Source organism: Pogona vitticeps, chromosome 5 (assembly GCF_051106095.1).
Source record: "Pogona vitticeps strain Pit_001003342236 chromosome 5, PviZW2.1, whole genome shotgun sequence".
NCBI lineage: Eukaryota > Metazoa > Chordata > Lepidosauria > Squamata > Agamidae > Pogona > Pogona vitticeps.
The window spans coordinates 149710001-149736500 of NC_135787.1; the positions used below are offsets into that span (position 1 = coordinate 149710001).

General features: G+C 39.8%; 1 protein-coding gene across 1 annotated transcript in view; it reads right to left on the minus strand.

Moving 5' to 3' along the window:
- PAWR (pro-apoptotic WT1 regulator) overlaps window positions 1–26500 on the minus strand; it is an 84408-nt gene that overhangs the window by 22789 nt on the left and 35119 nt on the right. Inside the window, exon 3 of the mRNA XM_073000331.2 lies at window positions 7227–7355. Coding sequence (XP_072856432.2) covers window positions 7227–7355 — 129 coding nt within the window. The remainder of the gene's footprint in view (window positions 1–7226; window positions 7356–26500) is intronic.

The following is a 26500-nucleotide window of genomic DNA, read 5'->3' on the forward strand; positions in this document are numbered from 1 at the left end:
GCGGGAGATTCAGTAAGTCAGATCTTCTATAAGCTCCATTGATTCAATGGGCCTGCTCTAGTTTTGTTACTTGACTTCAGCCACTAAAAGAGCAACATTTATTACAATTACAATTTTGAATATTATACTTAAATATTAATATACTTGCTTAATGACATAAGTAACCTGGCTTGTATGGAAGGAACCCCTGCCATCGTCCCAATTACCCCAGCCAGTAATAATGCCTGAAAGACTAAAATATTTATAATAAGGGATCAAGAAGTTAAGAGGACAGGAAACACTCAATAACATCCAGTATAAGAGAGGACTTTGTGGTGTAGGCTACAAATTTGTCATCACCCCGTAAGTGGCAAACCCCTCCCCCTCTTTTTTTGCCAAAGAATTTGGTTGAGAGGCACGTCCACCCCTCTGAAAATATATATCTAAAATCAGAAAACCCCATGACTGACCAATTTTAACCCTGCTAAAATCCACATCATGATGAAGTCACAAAGTATTAAAAGTCTGTGTAACACTCTCTGCCTCCATCATTTTTTGCCCCCCCGCCCACAAATCTCTCTCTCTCTCTCTTCATACTTACAACAATGTCCCCATCAGTCACCAGGGTTTTTTTACTCATCTGAAAAAAATCAGGGAATATATTTCCCCTCCTTTGGTCTTTTATATTAAGCAGAAGGACACACAGTTTGCTTGCAGCTTGTTTGGAAAAAACATCCGGCAATTAGCATGCATCTACTAACCTCTAGAGACACTGGTCTCAAGCAGCCTTTCAGCTCTGTTTACTAATGGGAATTCATACCAATACATCAAAATTCAGCACTCCCATACAATTAATTAGTCACTGGAGGATTTTGGAGACTAAATTAGCTTTACATGCTGACTTTTCCATTGCTGGATAAACATTTCTACTGAATATTTTATTAATAAATAAAAAAATAAAATAAAAGCTTTCACACACAGACACAAACACACTGATGCTTTTCTACTAGAAGTTAACCATGCTTTGTGCCTTCTTTAAGCTTTAATAGAATTTCAATATAGCATAAGAGAGAGAAAATGAGACTAACCTAAAAGTATAGTGGGCAATATAGAAGTCAGTTTCCTGGCAGGACTTTCAAATGCCATAAAATGAATGGCATCAAAAGGTTAGATGGTTTAGTTTGAGGTGACTTGATAATGAACAGGTAAGGGATGCTCCAAAGCACTTTTTATTATTTACTGGCTGAAATCTTGTTGCTTAGCATAACTTTCAATCCATTCCTAAGCAGCAAACAAAAAGTCCCTGATATGATTCTTGGGGCTGCACACACACACATGCATCAAGCTAGCATGTGCCTGAGCCCTTGAGAACTAAAGCAAGGATTAATTATCTGCTGGTTAGGAATGCACTGAAAGTTATGGATTTATGCTAAGCAACAAGATTTCAGCTCTTAAGTTTTCCAAAGAACTAATGAAGGTTTAGAACGTAAGCTTTTGTCCATCTCTAGTTAAATCAGAATGGTGACTACCTGGATGGGAGATTGTGCAGGAACCCTATCATGCCATCCTTCAGGGAAGAAATGCAGTCTATAAGTATAATAAAAATAAGGAGTAGCTCTGGATAGGAATAGGTATTTTCATCCATTTGAAAAGATACAAGCCAACTAGTGCAACAGGTCTGGCGGAGCATGGAACCACAGAGGCATATTAAGTTCCAAATACCCTGAAGACACATCGTTTCCATAAAAGAATGTAAACTGTGAAGTGAAAAGGTTATTTATGGTTAAGCATCAAGTCACAGAAGATTGCTAATGAGGAAATTTTTCTACGCACCCTGTTGTGAACTTCAAAGGTCCTATGATCACATTTCAGAATTTAGTTGAGACACATTTACTCTTTTGGAGGAGAAAAACAAGCTTTTAAACAGAATGGCCGAAGCCCTATTGCATAGTTATGCTAGCAGAAGAGGAACTGTGTAATCAGCAGGGGGAAATGACAACTGAGTCACCGCTTGGATTCCTGGTCATTGAGCAAACCACCTAATTGGCACGCAACAAGGAACTGAAGTGGGGACCCATTAATTAATGGCAATTCACCAGTGAGTGAATTATGCCACTGCCCTTCCACTGGAATTAACTATGCAGCAGGATTTTGGCCAATAGATTTTGTAGAAACATCAAGAGAGAGAGAAGGGGCAGTGTGATGGTTAGGTTAAATCTGTCAGAAAAGAAGTAGGATCCTTTCCAACCACTTTATCTACTATATAGAAAAAAAATTGCAATGTTCACAAAATAGTTGAATGTTTTCTTCTAATGCAACTGGTAGCTCAGACATATGCCACATTATGAGACACATTTATAATTGTCTCTCAATAAGAATAATAAGAATAAGAATAACAACAACTTGCATGAAACTGTGATCTCTGACAGATAAATAGCAACTTCACCCCCCCAAAGAAACACTCAACTCTCAGAGGATTATATAATAGGAGAAACAAAATGACACAACTTTTCCCTATCCTGAACACACAGTGGTATTGCATTAGTGGAATTCTGAAATATCTGTCATTCAAATTTCTGACAGCACAATCTGAAAAGTCACTCCTGTAAAATGCTTTCCTCTTTTCTAGAAAAGTCACATCTCACAGTGAGATAATCTAAAATGAAATTTCATAAACAAATGTTATCAACTAGCAAGCACTTATTTGTACCAAATAACTGATGGTATATGAATGGTACCTCTACATAAACTGTCTAACTGGCCTAGACTTGCCAGGTTAATTTTTAAAAAATCCTCTTGCTGTGTTTGATTTTAAAGAGTTGCTTCCACCAAGGATGCTTCAGTTTCAGCTAAGCATATGACATGCCTCAGTACTAGCCAAATCTGCATCCATATATGTGTCTGTGACCATACATGTATCCATATCCATACATTCTCATAGTTCCACTGAGAGAGCTGAATTTTGATTGAAATTCTGTCATTGTTATTGTCACTTCTGGTGAATGGTATTACTTTTTAAAAACTACAAGCATGTTTTCCTGTATATGAATCCTGCTCTTAATGAAAACAATATGCAATTCATTCCCATTCAAAAATATTAAAATTAAAATATTTTGAGCTTCAGCTTGAATTTAGTGTGAGATGCGAGGCGAGGGGATAGAAGCACTCGCCGGAGTGTCGTCCTCCCTCCGGAAAGAACAGGAGGTGCAAACAGATCTGCTTGCATCACCCGTCGAGACAGTACAACGGGGAGCAGACACCCGTGAGTTAGAACGGGGGGTGTCTAAAATGACAATAGCCACTCAGACTGAGAGGGAAATGGCAAGAAAAGAAGAAAGGGGCAGAACCACATGGAGGCAGGAATAGGGGATATAAAAGAAAGGAGGGACGTTATACCCGGGGGTTGGGAGTTAATATGGACGGAAGATCCGTGGACCGGAAAGTATGAAAAGGTCCAGGTTCCTAGGGAGGAGGCAGACTACAGATGAAGGAAAGGCCTGCCCCCACAACCCTCGTATTGGGGAGAAACGGAAGCAGGTGAGTGGTGCCAGAGGCTGAGAGGAAAAAAAGGAAGCCATGGAGAGTGAGGAGAATGAGAGAAGACCATGGAGACTGGAGGAAGCCCAGCGGACAGGGTTCCTGTCAGATCATGGGCTCTCTTACGAGGAGACAAGGACTCCTTCGATCCAGAGGGGAGAGACGAGGAGACCATACCATTATTAGAATCAGGTACTGATACTTTGGACTTGGATGGCAGTAATCCTTTCACCAAAGGACCCGGAAACGATTTAGAATATAACCCGTTCACCAAAGATGTTTGGATGCCCTTGTGGGACCCGTTGGCAGCAAGAGACAAGATTAGAGTTGACTCAGAGAGAAGAGATTTGATGTTTAATGTTCCAATAAAACCCAGTTTTGATTTTGCAACACAGGAGACTCCGGTGTCTTTGTCGAAACCAGGAAAGGCCCTATTTGTACCCTCACATTTAGGGAGAAAAGTTTTCTAAAATTAATCTGGGCCTTATGATTTTGGACACTAATTTTGTAAGTGTTTTCTAACACCTCTGCCAAAGTTCCTACCCTCTTCTCTCATAGGCTCAAGAGAAGTATGAGAATTAACACACAATGTGTATCGTTGCAGAACATGAGAAATCAATAACTGTCTCTGTTGCTACCTAGAGATGAGCAGAAAGGGAGAGCTCATCATCACGGGGCATTTAATTTTTTAATAACACCAGTCGTGTGTTGAGTTAGCTGTAAGGCAGAGATTTCAATCTTTGATATTTCTGTTGGCTTAATTGCAGCTGTTTTGAGCCTTAAAATGCAGCGTGTCCTAAAAAGAAGGCATTTCTATGCCTATGTTTTGGGTCGAAGACTTGATCTGAAGCCTTAATTTGCTTTCCTAGGCAGATCTTCAGCTATAACTCTTTCTCAAAAGGGATGGGCAACCTGTGACTGCACATATACTGCTGGACTCCAATTCTCACTCGCACCATGCAGTATAATGGTGTAGGGCAGTAATGGTGAACCTATGGCATGCGTGCCACAGCTGGGACACAGAGCCCTCTCTGCGAGCATCACTAGATCGCTATCCCCTAGCAGCTAAACCTGAGGAGGTGGCTGCAGTCACAGTGCTAGCACCCCGACAGGCAGTGAGCCAGGATCTGGAGCAACTAGCAATTGCCGGCTGGCCAAGCTATAGGCAGTGGAGAAGTTGGGCACAACTGGAGGTGGATCTGGAGTGGGGTTTGGAGGCACCTCCGTGCCTGGAATTCCCCCTTCCGCTGCTGCCACCACTTTTGCCCCCCCCCGGGTTTTGTTTGTTTGTTTGTTTTCAGTTTGGGCACTTGGGCTCAAAAAGGTTCGCCGTCACTGGTGTAGTCTTAGTGAAGCTGTAGCCCCACAACATCCAGAGGGCCATTGGTTAGGCATGAAGGATTGTTTTCTCTGATTTTTGTAAACCACTGTGAAGATAGCAGGGGTGAATTTAACACATACATACCAAACCAAAAGTTGTCCTCTCTTCAACCATTTATTGTTAATTGACTCTGAAGTTCACTGTAGCTTTAAACACATAGGTTCTCAAGTTGTCCGCTGTTTTCCAGACTTCAAAACCAAATCCAAAATACATTTTAAAATTCCCAACTCGATTTCTTTGATCTGTATGCTACAATTTTTTGTTGTTATTACTAATTCTAATTTAAGTGAATCTATTACTTCAAATATCTGTGCTGATATGTTGACTGGGAAAAGTCTGTTCCACTTTTCCATGGATTTTCTACTTAAGCCTTATAATATGTATCTCATGTTAAACATCTCATAAGAACCTTCCAGACAAAGAAAGCATGAATTATTGAAGTGTCTAAGTCATGTAGTAACTATAAATAACTGTGGTACCAACAAAAATGCGCTATTAAGGCAAACCACACACAAATCCTCGAAACTTCAGTGCTGCCCGCTTCTGCCCCCTTCAGTATGCTGCTGTATGCCAACAGTGAGCGCTACCACCCACAGGAAATGATTTAGGAATGCAGTTAGCACAACCACACGCCTGTTTTTAAAAGGCCATTATGTTAATGCTATCAAGAAAACCCAAAACAGAAAATGGTCATCAGCTATTTATTCAAAGCATGACATCTGAAAGACCCGTTCATCCGATTTAAACACACAAACATATACACCATTATCAACTCTGTAAAGATGCAAGAGAAAAAGATTTCCAGTGTAGTTCCATTACTTAAAATACATTAAAAGACTTTATGACACATATTGTAATGGCTTCCTAATTTAAAGAATAAAACATTATTCTTATGTAAACAAACATGCAAAAAAAACAACAACCCAGATCTAGTTCTCTGTAAGTTTGGATCCTAAGATGAAGATGAACTGGAGTAATCTGGGACCTACATATTTATGTGCAATATAAATATGCATGTTGAATTTAATCTGTTAGAAAGATGAGTGATCAAGAAATAATACTGAGATAAATCAGAATTCTTTAGCTCATTGTATCTAGAATCCTAATATAAACAGAAGAAAGTGGAAGGAAATTTTCCTGCCCTTCCTCCCCTCTAGAGCCACCTGTCTGAACCGCTTAAAAAGGGGTGGGTTGAGGTGTTTGACAGGTGATGAGAAGAAAAGAGAGCTGACCTATGAAGTTGCATACAGAATTAAACAAGACATACTTAAAATATTTAAATATAGTGTAATATTAAAAGACAGCTGGCTCATGAATTACTGGTACAAGGCAATGGTATAAGGCTAAAAGTACCATAAAATTTAATAAATATATACGCTTAAAACAATAAAAAGTCAAAACAACTAAGAATTTTAAAACCCAGAAGCATAAAACCATTGCCAAGGAAAAGATGCCTGGAACAGAAGATCTTAAAACTCTTTTGAAGGCCTGCACTTGAAACAAGTGCCATGCTTATACAGCTGGAAGTGAGTTCTATAACCATGGGGCTATCACTAAGAATGCCCTGCCTCTTATGCCTCCAAGTTTAGCTAATTTTACTCACAGGTAATATATATGAGCAGACTCTCTACATCTGATCTTGGCATCTAGGGTGGAAGCAGTCCTTTAGGATCTGGGAGTTCTCAACTTTGATTGCTCAGATGTTGCTGAAATTCAGACCCCATTAGACTCACCAGCATAGCCAGGGGGGCTGGATTCTGGGAGTTGTAGTCCAACAATATGTGGGACCCACAGATTGGAACCAACTATTTCAGATAACCTGGTTGTAAGCTGCTTAATGTACAGATGTTAATACCAGCAGTTTTAACTGGGCCTAGAGGAGAATAATTTTAAGAAACACTCCTACTCACTGTTTCAAAGAAATATTTTCTTTATAATGGGTATTACAGCAGAACAGCAGAACCTCAAAGTGAACAGGTCCTTAACTCTTGATGCTATCTTTTAATATTTGCCCTTGCCAGTTAGAACTGGAACTGATTGACTGAAGCTTGTTTAATCTACCAATTAAAGCCTGTGGGTCTAAGAAAACATCATCTGATATAAGACCAGTTTAGTCATTTGTATAGACACATAGCTATGTGCATTCACAATACCTATCAAAATGAATGAGGATGAATATAAACAAAGTAGCTGGCACACGTATGTAGCAAAGCATTTATTACATTGAGAAACCAACCTTTGCAGAAATGTGTGCATAGTTCTACACAGATATTAGACACATAATGAATTTTAAGATAAACAGAAAGGTGAATGTGTTAAAACTCCTCACCTGCAATATGTATGAGGCACTTGGGTCTGCACTTGCTGATTCATTTTGCATTGTATTCTGTTGTGTAATTGCATCTTCCCTTTTGCGTTCCTTCTGTCCTGCTTCATCATCATCATATTCATCTAAGCTCTAAAATAAAACATGAGATTCTTTTATAACTTACAGAAATTCAGAATACCACATACCACGTATGCACTTTGCAATCAGAATTCAATTTTCTTCAATACCATTTTCATGAAGTCTAACCCTGTAAATGGGAGCAAAACCCAGAAAACTCAGAGGTACCATCTAGAAGTTCAAACTAGTAATTAGTTCTTCATCGCATATACATACAGGTAGGGGTGAAAAATGCCTGAGGGTCCAATCCAGGCTACTAATTAGTACTAAATAACTAACTCTTTCACCTTTCCTCTTCTAGTAATTAGTAAATCAAGCTCCTCATTTTTTAAGACAACTGTAAAGAAAAGGCAAAATAACTGGGGGAGAAAGGAGTTTAAGAGTCAAATAGTGTTACAGCCATCTAGATTTCTCTTTTTTCTTACATTTCACTATTTTCTCACACTTTTTACACCGCCTCTCCTTTTCCTTAAGAAAATCCTTTAATGATGAATTTTGTTCTTTGCATAAACTGTCAGCAGACTTACTCATAGCTGAGCAGTCTAAGCAGTACAGGTTTATGGCTTCTTTTGATTCCAGCTTACTGGATGCTTTGCCACAGCATTAGAAAACTAACAAGCTGATCAATGGCATACAATGTGACTTGGAAATTCAAGACATTCAAACATCTCACAACCTTTCATGTGATAATTAGCCATTTTCCTAATGTGAGCATTCCTCACATTACTAACATTCCTCAACAGCTGTTTTACTTCCGAAATACCAATATAGCCTTGCAATTAGTGGCTGACTGCCAATTTCCCTACTTAGCATTCCCCATCTCCTTCCTTTCACCATGTTCCCACTGCTCGGTTTTCTAGTCTATTCCTCATTCATCTGACAATGATCAATCAATGCTACCTTACCCACCCTTGCCAAAGTTAGGAAGAAGTAATGCAGTGGGTCTTTCATTAAACTTTTTCCTAGTTTTTTTTTTTAAAGAGCACTATGCTGCTAGGAAAAATCACAATTTTTGTCCTTAAAAGGTCACTGACAAAGCTGAACTCACTCCTTAACATTTCAGGAAGTAAGAAAAATGGACAGAGGGCAGGTTCTGTACCAGTAACCAAGGCAGCCCCCCCAATATGCTCCAAATACATATATAAATGGCAAAACTGAGTTTCCATCCTTCCACAAAAAACAGCAACAGTGACTAACAGTAGGCAGCTTTACCTTCAGAAGTGACTAGAACATTTAATATGTTATACTGGTGAAGTAAATACCTTCGATGTGTGCTTCTATCAACTACAATACATGCAGCATACATTTAAAGCTAGGAAAAGATGGGTGGAGCAGGTTGTGAACAGCCAACAGCACCTGCCTAGTAAAGTGTTTTGGGCATAACAGAGGTGCCTCCTTTCAGAAAAGAAACACAAATAGCTCAGGCTAAAACATTTTTAGTCTACCAAGAATCTTCCAAGTCTGAGTAACTTTTGTTCTAATCCTTCACTGTTTCAAGTGTACTTAACCAGGCAGGGCAAATATTTTTCATTCAGACATTCCTGCACTTTTTTATGTACAGAGGGCTCACTTTTGTGTACACAGTACATCTTTTAATGTTAGGACACATACTTGCAAGCAGTCCTTTGGACATGCGATATTCGAGAACGATTCCTATACCTGATTTTCTGGAATGATGGTACAAATATATTGGGCTTGTTCCAAATAAAAAAAAATTGTATTATAAATTATTGTAAAACAGAGAGTGGCTCCTTTCCAAGAGCTGACTTTTAAAACCATGTCTAAAAATGTATGGCGACAACTAAAATATGTAACTAATACACAAAAATAACTCAGTCAGAAGTCACATTTCCAGTCCAACAAACGAAGGTTTCTGGGACACTCCTTCCTCATAAAGTCCAACGCAGAAAATGATTTCACATTCCCTAAAACACAGTTTAAAACGATACACTTAAACCACTGTTCACACTGGAGGCTGATCATTTAACTGGATTACTACCACGCCTTAGGCTACCCAGCCAGCCTGCTCCTCAGCCTGTTTTGAGCCACCTTAAGGACAAATGTATAAATGCTAAAAAATTCCAGCTGGGTCTGGAATTTTTAGCATGTATACATTACTGAAACAGCAATGTCTATGTTGGCTTGGGCATGTTGTGAGAATGGTTGATGGTCGGATTCCAAAAGATCTCCTGTATGGAGAATTAATGCAAGGAAATCGTCCCAGAGGAAGACCACAGCTGTGATACAAGGATATCTGCAAGCGGGATCTGAAGGCCTTAGGAATGGACCTCAACAGATGGGAAACCTTGACATATGAGCATTCAGCCTGGAGGCAGGTGGTACATCATGGCCTCTCCCATGCTGAAGAGACACTTGTCCAGCAGGCTGAGGCAAAGAGGCGGTCCCGAGACCAGCAAAATCAGGGAGCTGGACAGGGGACAGATTGTATTTGTCTTCAGTGTGGAAGGGATTCTCACTCTCGAATTGGCCTTCTCAGCCAGACTAGATGCTGTTCCAAGCCCTCCATTCAGAGCACGTTACTATAGTCTCTCGAGACTGAAGGATGCCTAATCTAAAAAAAGGACAAATGTTATTACTCTTTGTTACATTTAAATGTATTTTTCTCCTGTGCCTGCAGTGCTTTAACTTGCCATTTCCTTTGGAGATGAACAAAAATATTCTTCTATACAGGTCTTCCATCCCCTATTATTGGCAGCCAGTCACTTCCTGACTCAAGATCAACTTTTTTATTTTTATTTTTACACTTAGTCAACTGCACAGAGAGGAATTGGCTATTTTCTGCTTCTTCTGCTTGCAGCTTTGAGTCCTATACCTGTAAAGGAACATTGGGAAACAGGAGTTGTTTATGTTTATGGGGGGGTGTACGTATGTGACTTTCATTCAGCATTTCTAGCTCTGCTGCCAGGGCTTGACTGAATAATCTTTTCCTTCTCTATCCTGTATCTGGAGACTGCCTAAGGGAAGGGAGAATGAGCTATGAAGGAAGGGATTGCCTTTGCCAATGGTCTTGAATGGATCTAGACAGGCAGGAGAAGGAGAAAATGTGTTGGTGTGTGTGCATGTGAATGTAGGTGCATTTAATGAAACTCATTCTTGTGCCATTTTATGCCTCTTAAACCCAACTCCTACCAATGGATGCTCACAAAATAGCTCCCCGGAGAAATGAATTCTGTATCCCATTATTTTTTTTGGAGGAGAGGACTTTTGTTTGTTTATATTTTTTGGCTTGGGTTACAATCTTCTCTCTCTCTCTCTCTCTTAAAAGAAAATTCTAAACAGAAGATTGGAAGACTGTAATACTTGTGGCTTTGTCCATGTTTGTTTCCTGGCTGTTCTTCAGCATGGAAGCGAACACTTATCTTAAAGACTAATCTTACAGGTTGTGAAGGCACTGGGATGGGATATCTTCAAAGCTCAAGACTCTTCAAGCCTAGTTTCTTCCCAAAATGATCTGTCTGAGTCACCTAAAGCTGATTCCAGTCTAGGACAGGTCCCAAAAGTCTTTTACTACTCCTCTCCAACTATGCTTGCCATCTGAAAATTAAGAGTTAGATTAGGCCCATGTAAATCAATGGGACTTACAGAAGAGTTAACTCACCAACTCTAGAATTTACTGCACTATGTAACAGGATTTTTGCCAAAAATGCTAGAAAAAGTGGAAGGTAAAAGGAAATGAAGCTCACTTAACGTGAAATGGGCTGGCTGAATAAAGGAAATCACAGTCTTTAGGCTGCACGTCCTGAGAGAGTTGCCACGTCCTGCAAAACAGTCACAGATTTGCCATGGTCAAAGTCAATGGTCCCAAAAGTCTCCTACACTCCTACCATGACTTCAGAGTTATAACACTTTATAAGATCCCTTGGCAGCCTGTGGTGGTCTATTACAGCTGGAATTTATCCCTATAGGAGTTAATTCCAGTATGAAACCAGATAATCTTATATATGTTCATCTAGGGATCAAAGTAAAAGTGTCTTCATTGTTGATATGATTGCAGACAACATAAATTTACCTACATATATAAGCTCTATTCATTCAGGTGCTGCTATGTTCTATGCACATGAAAGTAATCCAAGAGTGTTAACAACATACAATTTTTGAGAAGTCACAGACATGTTACTTTTTTAAAAAAAATCATTCTTACAGCTATGAGAAGAAGCTGTAGGAACAAATGTTTGCACAGAAATCCATTCTTGCAACTTGTGAAAACCTGCAGATATGACTGTCATTAAAAATTATTACAAATATGGAAAGGTGCAGACAGAAGTTCATTTAAAAGCAAATTTTAAGTTGTCAACAGAACCTAAAACATTTTATTATTATGTTTCAAAATTGCAGGAGCATATATTTAAAAAATGCAGGGGCTTATACCCTTTAAAGGGCACTTTTCTTTAAAAAAAAGCAAAAATCTATAAAAGTAGAAATATATTTTTCAAACTTTTAGCATATTTAACGACACAAATTACTGAACAATATTTTCACCAAGCCAGCCATGTGCCAGTTTACATCTATAGATAAAAATCCATTTTTCTCTTTATCTATGCATATTGCTGGTTTCTGGAAATGAAGCCTGCTGTTATATTGTTGCTTCTTTGATGGCTGGTCTCCAGTATCTGTGTTGTTGGCATCTGGTGTGTGTGGCATGTATCTGTCTCTCACCTCCCTATATTTCTATTTCACTCATATGTTCACATTTCTCTTCAACTAACAACAACTGATACTTGCTGGTACAGCAAACCACTGCCCCATATAGTACATCTTATAACAGTGGTTCCCAATTTTGGGTCCCCAGATGTTCTTGGACAACTCCCAAAAATTCTGGCCAGCACAGCTAGAAGTAAAAGCTTCTGGGAGTTTTAATCCAAGAAAATCTGGGAATCCAAGATTGGAAACCACCGTCTTAAAAAGTTTCTATGAGGATAGACACTGACCTTGCTAAGCCAGCAAACTATGATCCTTATAAATTACAAATATGGCAAACCTCCATGGCAGCAAGACACTGTTGACAGTTTGACTTGTTTCCTTGAATATATGCAATACCAGCAAAATGCCAAGAGAGCAAACTGCAGATCACCAAATTTGGTCAGTTACTAATTTGTTATACTTGCATCTCACATTCAATCTAGAAGTTTAATGACCTAGGAAATTTTTTGATGCTGTTTTCTTATCATTTGTTTGCATACCCATGCTCCAGGGTTAGCTTGCTAGGAAAGAGATACTTTATGAGGCAATGTTACATTGGCCCTGCTTTCTCTATGATTGCCTTGGATAGAGAACTGACTCGTTGTTTTGCAGTGACTTTTGGTCTTTTGTTGTTGTTTAGTCATTAAGTCGTGTCCAACTCTTTGTGACCTCATGGACCAGAGCACACCAGGACCTCCTGTCTTCCACTGCCTCCCGGAGTTTGGTCAAATTCATGTTGGTAGCTTCAATGACACTGTCCAACCATCTCGTTCTCTGTCGTCCCCTTCTCCTCCAGCGTCTTTTCCAGGGAGTCTTCTCTTCTCATGAGATGGCCATAGTATTGGAGTCTCAGCTTCAGGATCTATACTACTGTGCAAACCCTATTCTCTTCAGCATATTGCACATTTTCAGGGCTGCATTTTCTGTACTCCCCTTAATTATTTTAGGACTCTATACACACAAAATTCAAACCCTGACATCATAAATTGTATATGCAGCTGCTGAAGGTCACAAAATATGGTTCTCATAACTACAAAGTACTGTGGACCCCTTCATTATGATAGGCAAGAGATCAAAAGAGTTAGAATATGCCACATATAGCAAGGGACAAACTTTTAACTGCTGAGGTGTCTTCAAAGAGCTGCTTCTGTGCATAGGTAAATGGCTGCTATTCACTTGCAGCAGCAAACGTATGTACATGACACTCCACTAACAGACTTAAAACCACCTCTTGGGTTCATGCCAACGGTCAGGCATTTCTACCTGCCTTCTCAGTTGTGTCTCAGCTTGCAGCCTCCTTTGTTTGTCTCACAGCATTTCAGCTTTCCATTGTCCTGCGAGGATGTTATGAAAAGACAGAATCTCACAAGTGTTTCTGTATTTTTGAACCCATATACATGGGCTCATTTTCTTGACTGGTACATCATCATCTGCATTATGCAAGGCACTGTGTTTTGATCTTACTCAAGTGAAGAGCATCACTGTACCATAGAGGCTGAAACAAGTTCATCCCATTTTGTCAAAACAGAATAGCGAAGTAGTGGCAATAAAATGTTTGTAGGCAGTAGAATCATAGAATCATAGAGTTAGAAGAGACCACAGGGGCCATCGAGTCCAACCCCCTGCCATGCAGGAACTCAAACAAAGCACTCCCAACACATGGCAATCCAGCCTCTGCTTAAAAACCTCCAAAGAAGGAGACTCCACACATTCTGAGGTAGCATATTCCACTGCCGACCAGCTCTGACTGTCAGGAGGTTCTTCCTGAGATTCGGGTGAAATCTCTTTTCCTGTAGTTTGAAACCGTTGCTCCTTGTCCTAGTGTCTGCAGCCATGGAAAACAAACCTGTCCCCTCATTGACATCCTTTCAAATATTTAAACATGGCTTCATGTCCCCTCTTAACCTTCTTTTTGTAAGGCTAAATATTCCCAGCTCCCTAAGCCACTCGTCATAGGATATAGTTTCCAGACCTTTCATCATTTTGGTCACCCTCCTCTGGACATGTTCCAGGTTGTCAACATCCTTCTTGAATTAAGGTGCCCGGAACTGGACACAATACTCCAGGTGAGGTCTGGCCAAAGCAGAATAGAGTGGTACTATCACTTCCCTTGATCTAGACACTATACTCCTATTGATGCAACCAAGAATTGCATTGGCTTTCTTGGCAGCCACATCACACTGCTGACTCATGTACAGCTTGTGGTATACCAAGACTCCTAGATCTCTTCCACAGGTACTGTTGTATAGCCAGGTATCTTCCATCCTATATCTGTGCAGTTCATTTATTCTGCCTAGGTGTAGGACCTTACATTTCTCCCTGTTGAAATTCATTTTGTTAGTTTTGGCCCAGGACTCTAATCTGTCAAGGTCATTTTAAATTTTAATCCTGTCCTCGGGAAAATTAGCAACTTCTTCCGATTTGGTATCATCTGCAAATTTAATCAGCATACTCTTTATTCCTTCATCCAAGTCACCGATAAAGATGTTAAATAGCACAGGGCCCAGAACAGAACCCTGAGGCACCCCACTAGTTACCTCTCTCCAGGATCAAGAGAAGCCATTGGTGAGCACCCTTTGGATTCGCTCAGTCAACCAGTTACAAATCCACTGAACAGTAGCACTGTCTAGCCCACGTTTTACTAGCTTATTTGCAAGAATATCATGGGGAACTTTGTCAAAGGCCTTACTGAAATCAAGATATGCTACATCCACAGCATTCTCTTCATCTATCAAGCCTGTAACTCTATCAAAAAAGAGATCAGTCTGGCATGACTTGTATTTGAGAAACCCGTGTTGACTTTTAGTGATGACAGCATTGTTTTCTAAGTAATAACAAACTGTTTGCTTAATGATCTGCTCTAGAATTTTTCAGAGAACTGATGTCAGGATGACTGGGCGATAATTATTTGTGTCTTCTTTCCCTTTTTGAAGATAGGGACAACATTTGCCCTCCTCCAGTTTGTGGAGACCTCTCCTGTTCTCCAAGAAGTCTCAAATATTATTGCCAGTGGTCCTGAAATTACTTCTGCCAGTTCTTTTAATATCCTTGGATGTGATTCGTCTGGCCCTGGATACTTGGATTCATTTAGACTATCCAGCTATTCCTGTACTACTTCTCTACCTGTTCTGTGCTGCATTTCCCCCACTACATCACCTGCTCTTTGCCCCTCAGGTTGAACACTATTTTCCTTTTTGGAGAAAACTGAGGCAAAGAAGGTGTTGAGAACTTCAGCCTTTTCCCTCTCCTCTGTTAGTAGTTGGCCATCTTCTCCATGTAGCGATCCCATCATTTCCTTGTTTTTCCTTCTGCTGTGGGCATAACTAAAAAAGCCATTTTAATTGTTTTTAATCTGTCTGGCAAGCCTGAGTTCAGTCTTCACTTTTGCTTTTTTTTACCTTCCCCCTATATATACTGACTATGTGCTTGTATTCCTCTTTGGTGTTTTCCCAATTTTTTTTCCATTTTTTAACATGTACAGTTGAAAATTCTTTAGTCAAACGTTCTAGTTTCTTCAGACATCTCACATTTTTCCTTTTTATTTATTTATTTATGTAATTTATTTATTTATTTAATTTATATGCCGCCCACACTACCCAAAGGTCTCTGGAACCTTTATTGGAACAGTTTTATATGGTGGCTTTAATATCTCCCTTTTAAGAAATCCCCATCCATCCTGAACTCCCTTCTCTTTCAGTATCTTTGTCCATGGAATTACAGCCAGTAATTCCCTAACTTTACTGAAACTGGACTTCTTAAAGTCTAGAATGCGTGTCTGGCTGCACTTGGTTTCCCCTTCCCACTGTATAACAAATTCCAAGAGAGTGTGCTCACTCCCATCTAAGGACCCCGCCACTTCAACCCCATTAACAAGATTATCCCAGTTGGTTAAGATCAGATCTAAAATAGCTAATCCCCTTGCTGCCTCTTCCACCTCTGGACCATGAAATTGTCTGCAAGGCAAGTGAGGAATTTGCTGGACCTTATGTTCTTGGCAGAATTTGACTGCCAACATGTATCCGGATAGTTGAAATCTTCCATTACTACTGCATCTCTACTTTTTAAATGTGTGGCTATCTTCTCCAGGAAGGCATCATCCAACTTCTTGGGCTGGTTTGGGGTCTATAGCACTGGTTCTTAACCTTGGGTTACTCAGGAGTTTTGGACTACAACTCCCAGAAGCCTTCACCACCAGCTGTCCTGACTGGGGTTTCTGGGAGTTGCAGTTCAAAAGCATCCGAGTAACAAAGGTTAAGAACCACTGGTCTATAGTATACCCACATAAAAACATCCCTCTTGTTTCTCTCCCCCTTAATTCTTACCCAGATGCTCTCAACCTGGCTTCCTGGATTTAAGTCCTGGATCTTTTCACAAGTACAGTATAAACACCTTGACATATAAAGCCACTCCTCCTCCTTTCTTGCTAGGTCTATCTCTCTGAAATAGTTTATACCCCCCAATTACATTCCAGTCATGATTTTCATTCCACCAGGTTTCAGTGATACCTATTATATCATATTTATTTTGCTGTATTAAGAGTTCCAGTTCATCTTGTTTATTTCCCATGCTCTGTGCATTAGTGTAGAGACATTTAGGACCATGTGTGTTTTTCTTCCCCTTGTTGGTCTCTAGTACTACTTGCCCTACTGGGCTTTTCTTGCCAGGACTTGCAGTATTTCTACCTGAAAACTATTGTCTTCCTCCCCCCAAAACTCAGTTTAAGGCTGTCCTGATCAGATTTGTGAGCCTCTTAGCAAAAACATTACTGCCAACAGCTGTGAGGTGCACCCCATCCCCTGCCAAAAGACGATCTTTGTGAAATAGCAGACTGTGGTCCAAGAAGCCAAATCGTTCCTGGTGGCACCATCTGTGGAGCCAGTTGTTCATCTCCATTATTCTTCTCTCCATTTGTGGGCTATGTCCTTCAACAGGGAGGAGAGATGAGATTACAACCTGCGCACCCAGGTCCTTCAGCTTCCTACCCATATCCTCATAATCCTTTGTGATATCCTGGAAGCTATGCTTCGCAGTGTCATTGGTTCCCTCATGAACCAAATGTATGTAATATTTCTACTTTTTGCTACTGAATAAGGTTTTTTTATCAGGTTCTCATTTGCTTTGGTTTCTCCATTATCTCACCCAATATACTTCTTGCTAATCTCGAAGATACAAGTGTTCTAAAATAGTATTACTAATATTAAAGACAAATATGTAATACTTTTTAGGATTATCTACACCCTAAAAACAAAGTTTTTGTGTACACCTATAATGTTGCATTCCAAGGGGTTAATCTACTTCTCTGTTTCAGTATATAGTAGACAAGCCAGGATGAATTCAGCCGTTGAAAATGCTTCAAAACGAAGACCAGTTGTTTTGTCAAACGTTTGCAGTACCCACGCATCTGCAAAAATGTGTCGTTTATGCAAAAAGCTTTTAAAATCATCACTACAGCAGCTTTACAGTAATCAAATTCCATACTGGGGAGGGAAAGAGAAGGAAGGGTAAAGTCAGATGATTCTATTCACAGCATTAAAATGTGCAGTTAATTTTTCCAACTGCATGGTAAAGCCTGTAATAATGTCTCTGAGAAAACAGACAACTGAACGAGCATCTGAGGTTGAAAAGGAATGTTTTCACAGGCGCAGTTAGTAAATACCAATGGTTGTAGCAGACATTCTTCCTTAAATGGAAGCTAACACTGATGCAGCTAAAGTCTTTTGATACAATGGATACAAACGACCAGCTATTAACCTTTGTAACACCTCCACCCAGAAGACATGAAAGCTGAAGACTTTTACACAGATGATTACTTTTAACTTCATTTTTCATTTTCTTTAGAGCTATCCATGATATCATACTTTATTTCTATAAAAGGATAGCAAATAAAAAGCAGTTGTTTCCTTGTACATATCTAAAAAACACACACCATAAAAATAAAAATTTAGCTGTATGTAATTGGAAGAGATTTTACAGAGGCAGTAACCTTTCAAAATGCAACAGTAATTTTAGAAGAAAGAACACACAACTAAAACTAGGGTCTTATTTGAAGGGATTAGGAACAATACAGAGTTTCCCAGGGATGTTGTAAAAAATTAAAGGAGGTAAGATTGAGCTCTGTCTGTTGGTTACTCTTTAACAGAACTGACAGAATTAAAAAGAAAACACGTATTCTAAGACTATCACTTTTGAAAATTATTCTGTTTATCTATATGCTGTCTTCCCCCCATATGGGATGCAAGGTGGCTCAAAACTAAAACTATAAATATAAAGTGATCAACAATTTAAACACTAAATATCATATTTTAAAAAATTAAACATATATTAAGATTATAAACAAGACTAAAAATAATGTAAAAAATTTAAAATCAGTACACTAATAAACATGGCATTTCTGAAATACTTACTGCTTAAAAGTCTGCCTGAAGAGGAAGAGCTTTGCCTGATGACAGAAGGACAAGAGGGAGAAGACCAATCTGGTTTCTTGGGGCAGTGCATTCCAAAGTCTGGGAGCAACCACTAAGAAGACCCTCTTCTCATGTCCTCACCAAAGAGCTCGGGAAGATGGAACCAGGAGAAGGGCCTCCCCAAAAGATCTTAAAAACTGAGAAGGTTCATATGATGTGATACGATCCTTCAAAAATCCAAGCTGTATAGGGCATTATAGGTAATAACCAGCACTTTGAACTGGGCATAGAAGCTTACTGGCAGGTAGTAAAACTGTTGTAATAAGGAAGTTACATGATCCCTGTCACCAGTGCCAATCAATAGCCTGGCTGCAACATTTTGAACCAGCTGCAGTTTCTGAACACTCATCAAAGGCAGCAACACACAGAGTGCCTTGCAGTGATCCAAAAGGGACAAAACTAAGGCACGTACCACCATGGCCAAATCGGACATCTCAAGGGATAGGCACATCTCATGTACCAGCTTTAATTGTGCAAAAGCACTTCTCGGCCACCACTGAAACCTGTGGATCAGAGTTCAAAGTTCAGTCCAGGAGCACATCCAAGCTGCGGACCTGACTTTTCAGGTGGAGTGTGATCCCATCCAGTACGTATGCCTTGTGACTGACCAGGAGCAGTTAATGATAAACTGACTTAAGAAATTAAGGGGTAGATAAAGATTAATAGGTTCAATTAAATATGGGAAGAATTTATAAAAGCTGTATTGTGTAAATGGAAAAAAACAGGCAATGAATATATGTATTTTGGAAGGATTTTGGGGGTGGATAAAGGAAAAGAAAGGTTATGATTATAAATAAAAGTATGTAAGATATAATGGTCCCTAGGGGGAGGGGTGCACTTGTACAGTATTTTGTTTTTATGCATTTAGTAAGTGTTATGTGTTAGCTGTATATGTATTCTATAAATTATTTTTTAAAAATACTACTTCTGTCTCATAGATTTTTGAACTCCTGAATAATCTTACTCCTTCATGGATGGCTGCCTTGTCGTGGCGAAGGGGCTTAAGTAACTCAGAGAAGCTATGGGCTATGCCGTGCAGGGACACCCAAGACGGACAGGACATAGTGGAGAGTTCCGACTAAACGCAATCCACCTGAAGTAGGAAATGGCAAGCCACTCCAGTATCTTTGCCAAGAACGCCCCATGATCAGAAACAAAAGGCTAAAAGATATGACGCTGGAAGATGGGCCCCTCAGGTCGGAAGGCGTCCAACATGCTACTGGGGAAGAGTGGAGGACAAGTACAAGTAGCTCCAGAGCTAATGAAGCGGTTGGGCCAAAGCCGAAAGGACGCTCAGCTATGGACGTGCCTGGAAGTGAAAGGAAAGTCCAATGCTGTAAAGAAAAATACTGCATAGGAACCTGGAATGTAAGATCTATGAACCTTGGGAAGCTGGAGGTGGTCAAACAAGAGATGGCAAGAATAAACATCGACATCCTGGGCATCAGTGAACTAAAATGGACAGGAATGGGCGAATTCAGCTCAGATGATTATCATATCTACTACTGTGGGCAAGAATCCCGTAGAAGGAATGGAGTAGCCCTCATAGTCAACAAAAGAGTGGGAAAAGCTGTAATGGGATACAATCTCAAAAATGATAGAATGATGTCAATACGAATCCAAGGCAGACCATTCAACATCACAATAATCCAAGTTTATGCACCAACCAGCATTGCTGAGGAGACTGAAATTGAACAATTCTATGAAGATTTACAACACCTTCTAGAACTGACACCAAAGAAAGATGTCCTTCTCATTCTAGGGGACTGGAATGCTAAAGTAGGGAGCCAAGAGATAAAAGGAACAACAGGGAAGTTTGGCCTTGGAGTTCAGAACGAAGCAGGACAAAGGCTAATAGAGTTTTGTCAAGAGAATAAGCTGGTCATCACAAACACTCTTTTCCAACAACACAAGAGGCGACTCTATACATGGAAATCACCAGATGGGCAATATCGAAATCAGATTGATTATATTCTCTGCAGCCAAAGATGGAGAAGCTCTATACATTCAGCAAAAACAAGACCTGGAGCTGACTGCGGTTCTGATCATCAGCTTCTCATAGCAAAATTCAAGCTTAGACTGAAGAGATTAGGAAAAACCACTGGGCCACTCAGGTATAATCTAAACCAATTCTAAAGGAAATCAACCCTGAGTGCTCACTGGAAGGACAGATCCTGAAGCTGAGGCTCCAGTACTTTGGCCATCTCATGAGAAGAAAAGAGTCCTTGGAAAAAACCCTGATGTTAGGAAGGTGTGACGGCAAGAGGAGAAGGGGACGACCGAGGATGAGATGGCTGGACAGTGTCTGCGAAACAACCAACATGAACCTGACACAACTCCTGGAGGCAGTAGAAGACAGGAGGGCCTGGCGTGCTCTGGTCCATGGGGTCACGAAGAGTCGGACACGACTAAACGACTAAACACACAACACAATAATCTTATCGACTGAACAGGAGCTATGGGATAGGAGGAGGAAACCTTTAATTGTTGAAAATCTCTCCCATCAGTAACATCATCTGGCAATGACATTCTTTTGTAATTGAAGACTTCTTCCTCCCATCCCGCAGCTCCCATGTGGTGAAAAGGGTTGTCATGAATGAGAAAAACCACGGGATAGATGTAGGAGGTTTTAATTACAAAAGTTGCCCCCAACAATCACATCACAACCCTTCCACATGTGTAAATTACACAACAGGATTTTAGCTTATATTTTTACTAAAGTTTCAGTGCAACCCACCTAGGATAGTTGTTTTTAATAACAATAATAATAAATGGTGTGTATACATTCTGTAATAAATGCACTCATCTCATTTTTCCTCTATTCATGTCATGTAGTAATCATGTAGAGATTGACAGAGCACAGCTTTCATATCTTTAATTAGGGTGAAAATCATAAAAAATTTTAAATGGTCTAGAAAGGTACATGGTGCTGTTACATCAAATTGTATGTCATAAGGTGCCCCACTCATGAGGGTTCTGTCAGCAAAACCACAGAGGGGGCAATTTTCACCAACCACAGCTTCCCGAACATGCCCCTATGTAGTTTGCGAGAATAGTAATTCAAGCATTTGATGCTCCAGCGGAGAGATGGGGGCTCTTTTGAACAATTTATGAAGGACTGGAAGTAGACGGCTAACTGGGGGAAAATTTCCTTCCTCTCTCATTGGATTAAAAAGGGTTCTGTCAACATAGGGCCACTACTAAGTACAACCCCTTGCCTTCTATTTCTTGACTGAAAGTTATGTGAGGAGCTGTTTCAAGCATTATGTGAACCAAAGTAACAGTAAAAATAAAGTATTATCTTGCTACTCCCTCTGCCCACACTTAAACTGAAAATGCTGCTTAAAAGTCTTTATTTTAGAGTTTTCACTATGACAGGAACTGGGCATGACCTTGGTAGATGACTATGAAGCTAGAAGTACAAAAAACATTGAAGACAAGCACAACTTGTGAATTCCCGGACATCTTCACTACAATTTGGAACCAGTGAGTATTTGTTCATTCTCCCTTTGTTACTCCACCTCCAATCTTTTCTTCTATGGAAGAACAGCTGTTTACAAGGACAATGTACTCTCAGCAAGAGTTAATGATTGGTGCAATAAGAAAAAGAAAGCATGTTTTCCCCACCTTACATTCTGTTAAAGGATCTTCTTCTAAAATGAGATGTGGAAAGAGGAGAAACGTCTGTTGATCCAGAAATCTTTCAGGCTACAAACCATAAAAGAAAAAATAAAGAACCAACAAGGGGGGTGTGGCATAAAAATTTACACCCACTGTTCACTGAGTTTGTTTGTTTAATATAACACCCCATTATCACAACTTTTATCTTCACAACTTGGAAACTAGACTGTTTGACTGCCTCTTAAGGTGCATTTAAAATTCCACAGTAGAGCTTGGAAAACTCGTTTTCTTGTCTGGCAAATACTGGAATTTTGTAATTCAAGAAAAATAGTTTTTGAAGCTGTGGCTTTTTTACCACATCATAAACTCAGTGTTAGTGAAAATTAAGTGTAGTGTTTTGTGCATTTAATTATGTCAACAAAAACAAACGTCAATGAAAAATGGACTGCTTTTTTAAAAAGCTGCAATGAACAGAAACAGTATTACATCTGTGCTAGTTTCTAATTTCCACAAATTCTGTTCAATTTGTTTGAGGAATAACCTGTTACCGTAAAAATATTTACTGATCTTCAAAATAAATTTCAAACATTAACAAGAGGCTATTTCAATTTAGAAAAAGAATATAATTATAAGGCCCACGCAATTTTGCAGCTCTGAATAGAAGACAATTACCAACCCCAGCTACAATATCACACCAAATCCCTTACACCTAAATTGTGGCTACAACTGCACTCCCTTGACTGGAAGCATATTTCTGAATTAAAAAAACTTATTTTTGACTGAATATATATAAAATTATGCTGTAAATGACTAATGTTAAATAAAAAATCCTCTAGCATATGAAACTGTGGTCTTGGACAAGTTACATGGTGTCAGAATTCTCCCTGAAGGGAATGTTATAAAGGTATATAAAGTACCTCTGAATACTTTATAACTAGAAAACCATGAGAGAAAGTTACTATAAAAAGGAATCAAATGACGGCACACAATTACTATTACTGTTATTATTGTTACAGACATCAATTGAGTTACAATGCTGAAGAACAGTTTGATGTAACATATTTTGTTGTGTCAGTACCACCATGGGAAAGAATGTACACCTCATGTCTACATGCAAAGCATCTAATGTCATGAAAACATAAATCCTATCTAGATATTACTTACTTAATTCTCTTCAACACCTGCAAGAGAAATAGCCAACTCCGTATCCCCCACTATTGCTTTTCTAATATGGAAGGCAACAAGTCTGGAGGTGTTTTAGCCACCTAAAGTTCTCCTTGTGAAAAGGAACAATAAAAAATCAGAGCAATGATGGAGGGGACAGGCCACATTGGAGAGAGGAACCATGTATAAATGGAAAGGCATCACCAAATACTATTAATCAAGGTGGCCACAAGGTTGCTTTACATTATACCCCTAAATATCAAATGAAAAGAATGAGAGTACAAACCCTGAAACTACAATGCTCTCTGTCTTTTAAATAATATCCTGACAACCAACAATAAACTTGGAAATACACAACCTGCATTAATTGCTATTATTTTTGTAAAGTAGTGCATTGCATGCATACACTATGCTGATACAGTATTACATGAGAGGAATAATTATACGGAAACATATTTTCTGCACTTGTTTTACACTTCCTTCTTTTTCCTTGGTAATTTGCCTTCTATAAGAATCTTCAATAGTCTTCCTCCTCCTCCCCTCCTTTAACCCCTGTGAAAAAATAAAAGATGCTACATATGTCTCCTTCCAACCAGAGTGCATCAATACTGTGAGGAAAAGGGAAATACTGAAAGCATTCCAAAATTACATGTTGTAGATACATAACATTTCTGAAAGTATGTCATATGTTTCCCCCCCAGCATTAGATATCCTACCTACTGCATTCTTTTTATACTTCCTCTCTTGGTTCCTGATGATAACAGCTAAACGTTCCATTAGCCACATCTTACATCTCAATTTCTTTCTGCTTCCATTATCTGCATTTTTATCATACATGTAAAACTGCATAATCTTCATTCTGGCCAACATAGTTTTCCAAACCTTTACTTTTGGAATTTGTGTGTGAATGATTTTAAACATTAACTGAAAAGAAAAACAGACAAAATCCACTTAGAGCATGAGCAAACTTAACATTCAGGTATCTTAGAAGGTATTTTAGTGTGGGGGTGAAAACACATGGAGGAAACATTCATTTAGTAAACAAATCCAAAAAAAATAAGCTGGTCTATAAGTTTGCTTCTAATAGCAGCTGGTGAACAGCTGTTGCCACAAACGAGTTTAGACAAAAACACTCACTATCCAAACTAGATGAAAACTACTGAATCAGGAAACAGATTCCTTCTGTCTTCCAGTTGGACACCTAGGTGAATTATGCAATACAAGTGAGAGATAAAAAAGGGATCTTGTTTATCTCTGCTTGCTAGCTGAAGGCTGTCATCAGTTTTCTTTCTATTTAATTTGCAATAGAGTTTGGAAGACTGCCTTTCATAATAAAGATCAATTCAAAACATACAATGAGGGAGGAACCATGATTGCTGTCCCCCATATTAATATGGGCTTGTCATGTTGGCAAAGCAAAGACAAAAACAACATGGGTGTTCCTGAAGGATGACTACACCTTAATGCTATCTTGAGTTTGCAGTTTTCCTAAAATGGAGACAACAGCCTTGAGTATGTCCTAATTTATAACTCCTGGAAAGAGAATCAAGCTGAAGTATTTGACATGCAGAACTATGATACAAAAGAGCCATCCTTTAGACTTATTCAAATTAGATTTAGTTTATAATTTCCAAGAGGGGGGGAGGTAGGACACTTATGTACTGATTCTGCATATGTTATTACTGAATAAACCTACTGAACAAAGTGAACATTGACTAAGATTGTGAAGCTCAAGCAAGAAATCTGACAGCTGGAAAAAAACAGGTCTAAAACCACATTACATTGCTCAGATACTCAGTCAACATCCCCATCTTTAAAGATCTACAATTAGAAAATGCTGTAATATGTACTTAAGTCTTAGTGGTCATGTGTGGATCTGTTCAGGATATATATACTATCGATATTATTTTAAATTAAACATTTTGGATCAATATTTATTTATTTATTTATTTATTTATTTATTTTATTTCTATCCCGCCTATCTGATCATATTAGACCACTCTAGGCGGCTTACAGTAAAAACAACAATGTAATTTTAAAACTTTACAGCAGAAACTTAAATAAAAAATAATAATAATAAAGAACAGAATAAGAAAAAAGATCGTCAAGGGTTTTCTGTTGGGAAGGCCCGCCTATACATCAATGTTTTTAGTTGTTTCTTAAAAATGCCCAGGGAGGGAGCCGCGCGAATCTCAGGGGGCAAGTTGTTCCAAAGGCGAGGAGCCACCGCCGAGAAGGCCCGGATTCTGGTCTTTTCCTTTCGGGCCTCTCTCGGCGTTAGGCTCCTCAGCCTTATCTCCTGGCTCGCGCGAGTGACACGGGTAGATCTAGATGGGAGAAGGCGTTCCACCAAGTATCGAGGTCCTAAACCGTTTAGGGCTTTGTAAGTAAGCGTTAACACTTTGAAATCAATGCGGAATCGGATTGGCAGCCAATGCAATGCGGCCAGAGTGGGGGAGATATGTTGGTATCTTCTCAGCCCACTGAGTAGTCTGGCCGCCGCATTCTGCACCACCTGTAGTTTCCGCAGCAATCTCAAAGGTAGCCCCACGTAGAGCGCATTACAGTGGTCTAATCTCGAGACTACAAGCGCATGCACCAGAGTGGTGAGAGACCCCACATCAAGGTAGGGCCGCAGCTGGGCTATCCGCCTGAGATGGAAAAAAGCGGAACGGACCACGGACGCCACCTGGGTCTCCATGGTGAGCGCCGGGTCAAGATGGACACCCAAGCTACGGACCCCATCCCTGGCGGGCAGGGTCACCCCCCCAAAAATGAGGGAGTTTCCCATGTCCCCAGGTGTGGGGGCGCCCACCCTCAGTACCTCTGTCTTGTCCGGGTTCAGCCTCAGCCCGTTCTCCTGCATCCATTCCTGTACAGCCTCCAGGCAACGCTGAAGGGACAGAACGGCATCTCCTGCAGTTGGAAAAAAGGAGATGTAGAGCTGTGTGTCATCCGCATATTGATGGCACTGCGCTCCACACCTCCTGATGACCCCTCCCAGCGGCCTCATGTAGATATTAAACAGCATTGGGGAGATGATCGACCCCTGTGGGACCCCACAATTAAGGCACCACGGGGCCGAAACATTCTCCCCAAGCTGTACTCTCTGGGGACGGTCCTCCAAGAAGGAACGGAGCCAAGCAAAGGCCCGGCCACCTATCCCCAACTCGGCGAGCCTCCCCAGGAGGATACCATGGTCAATGG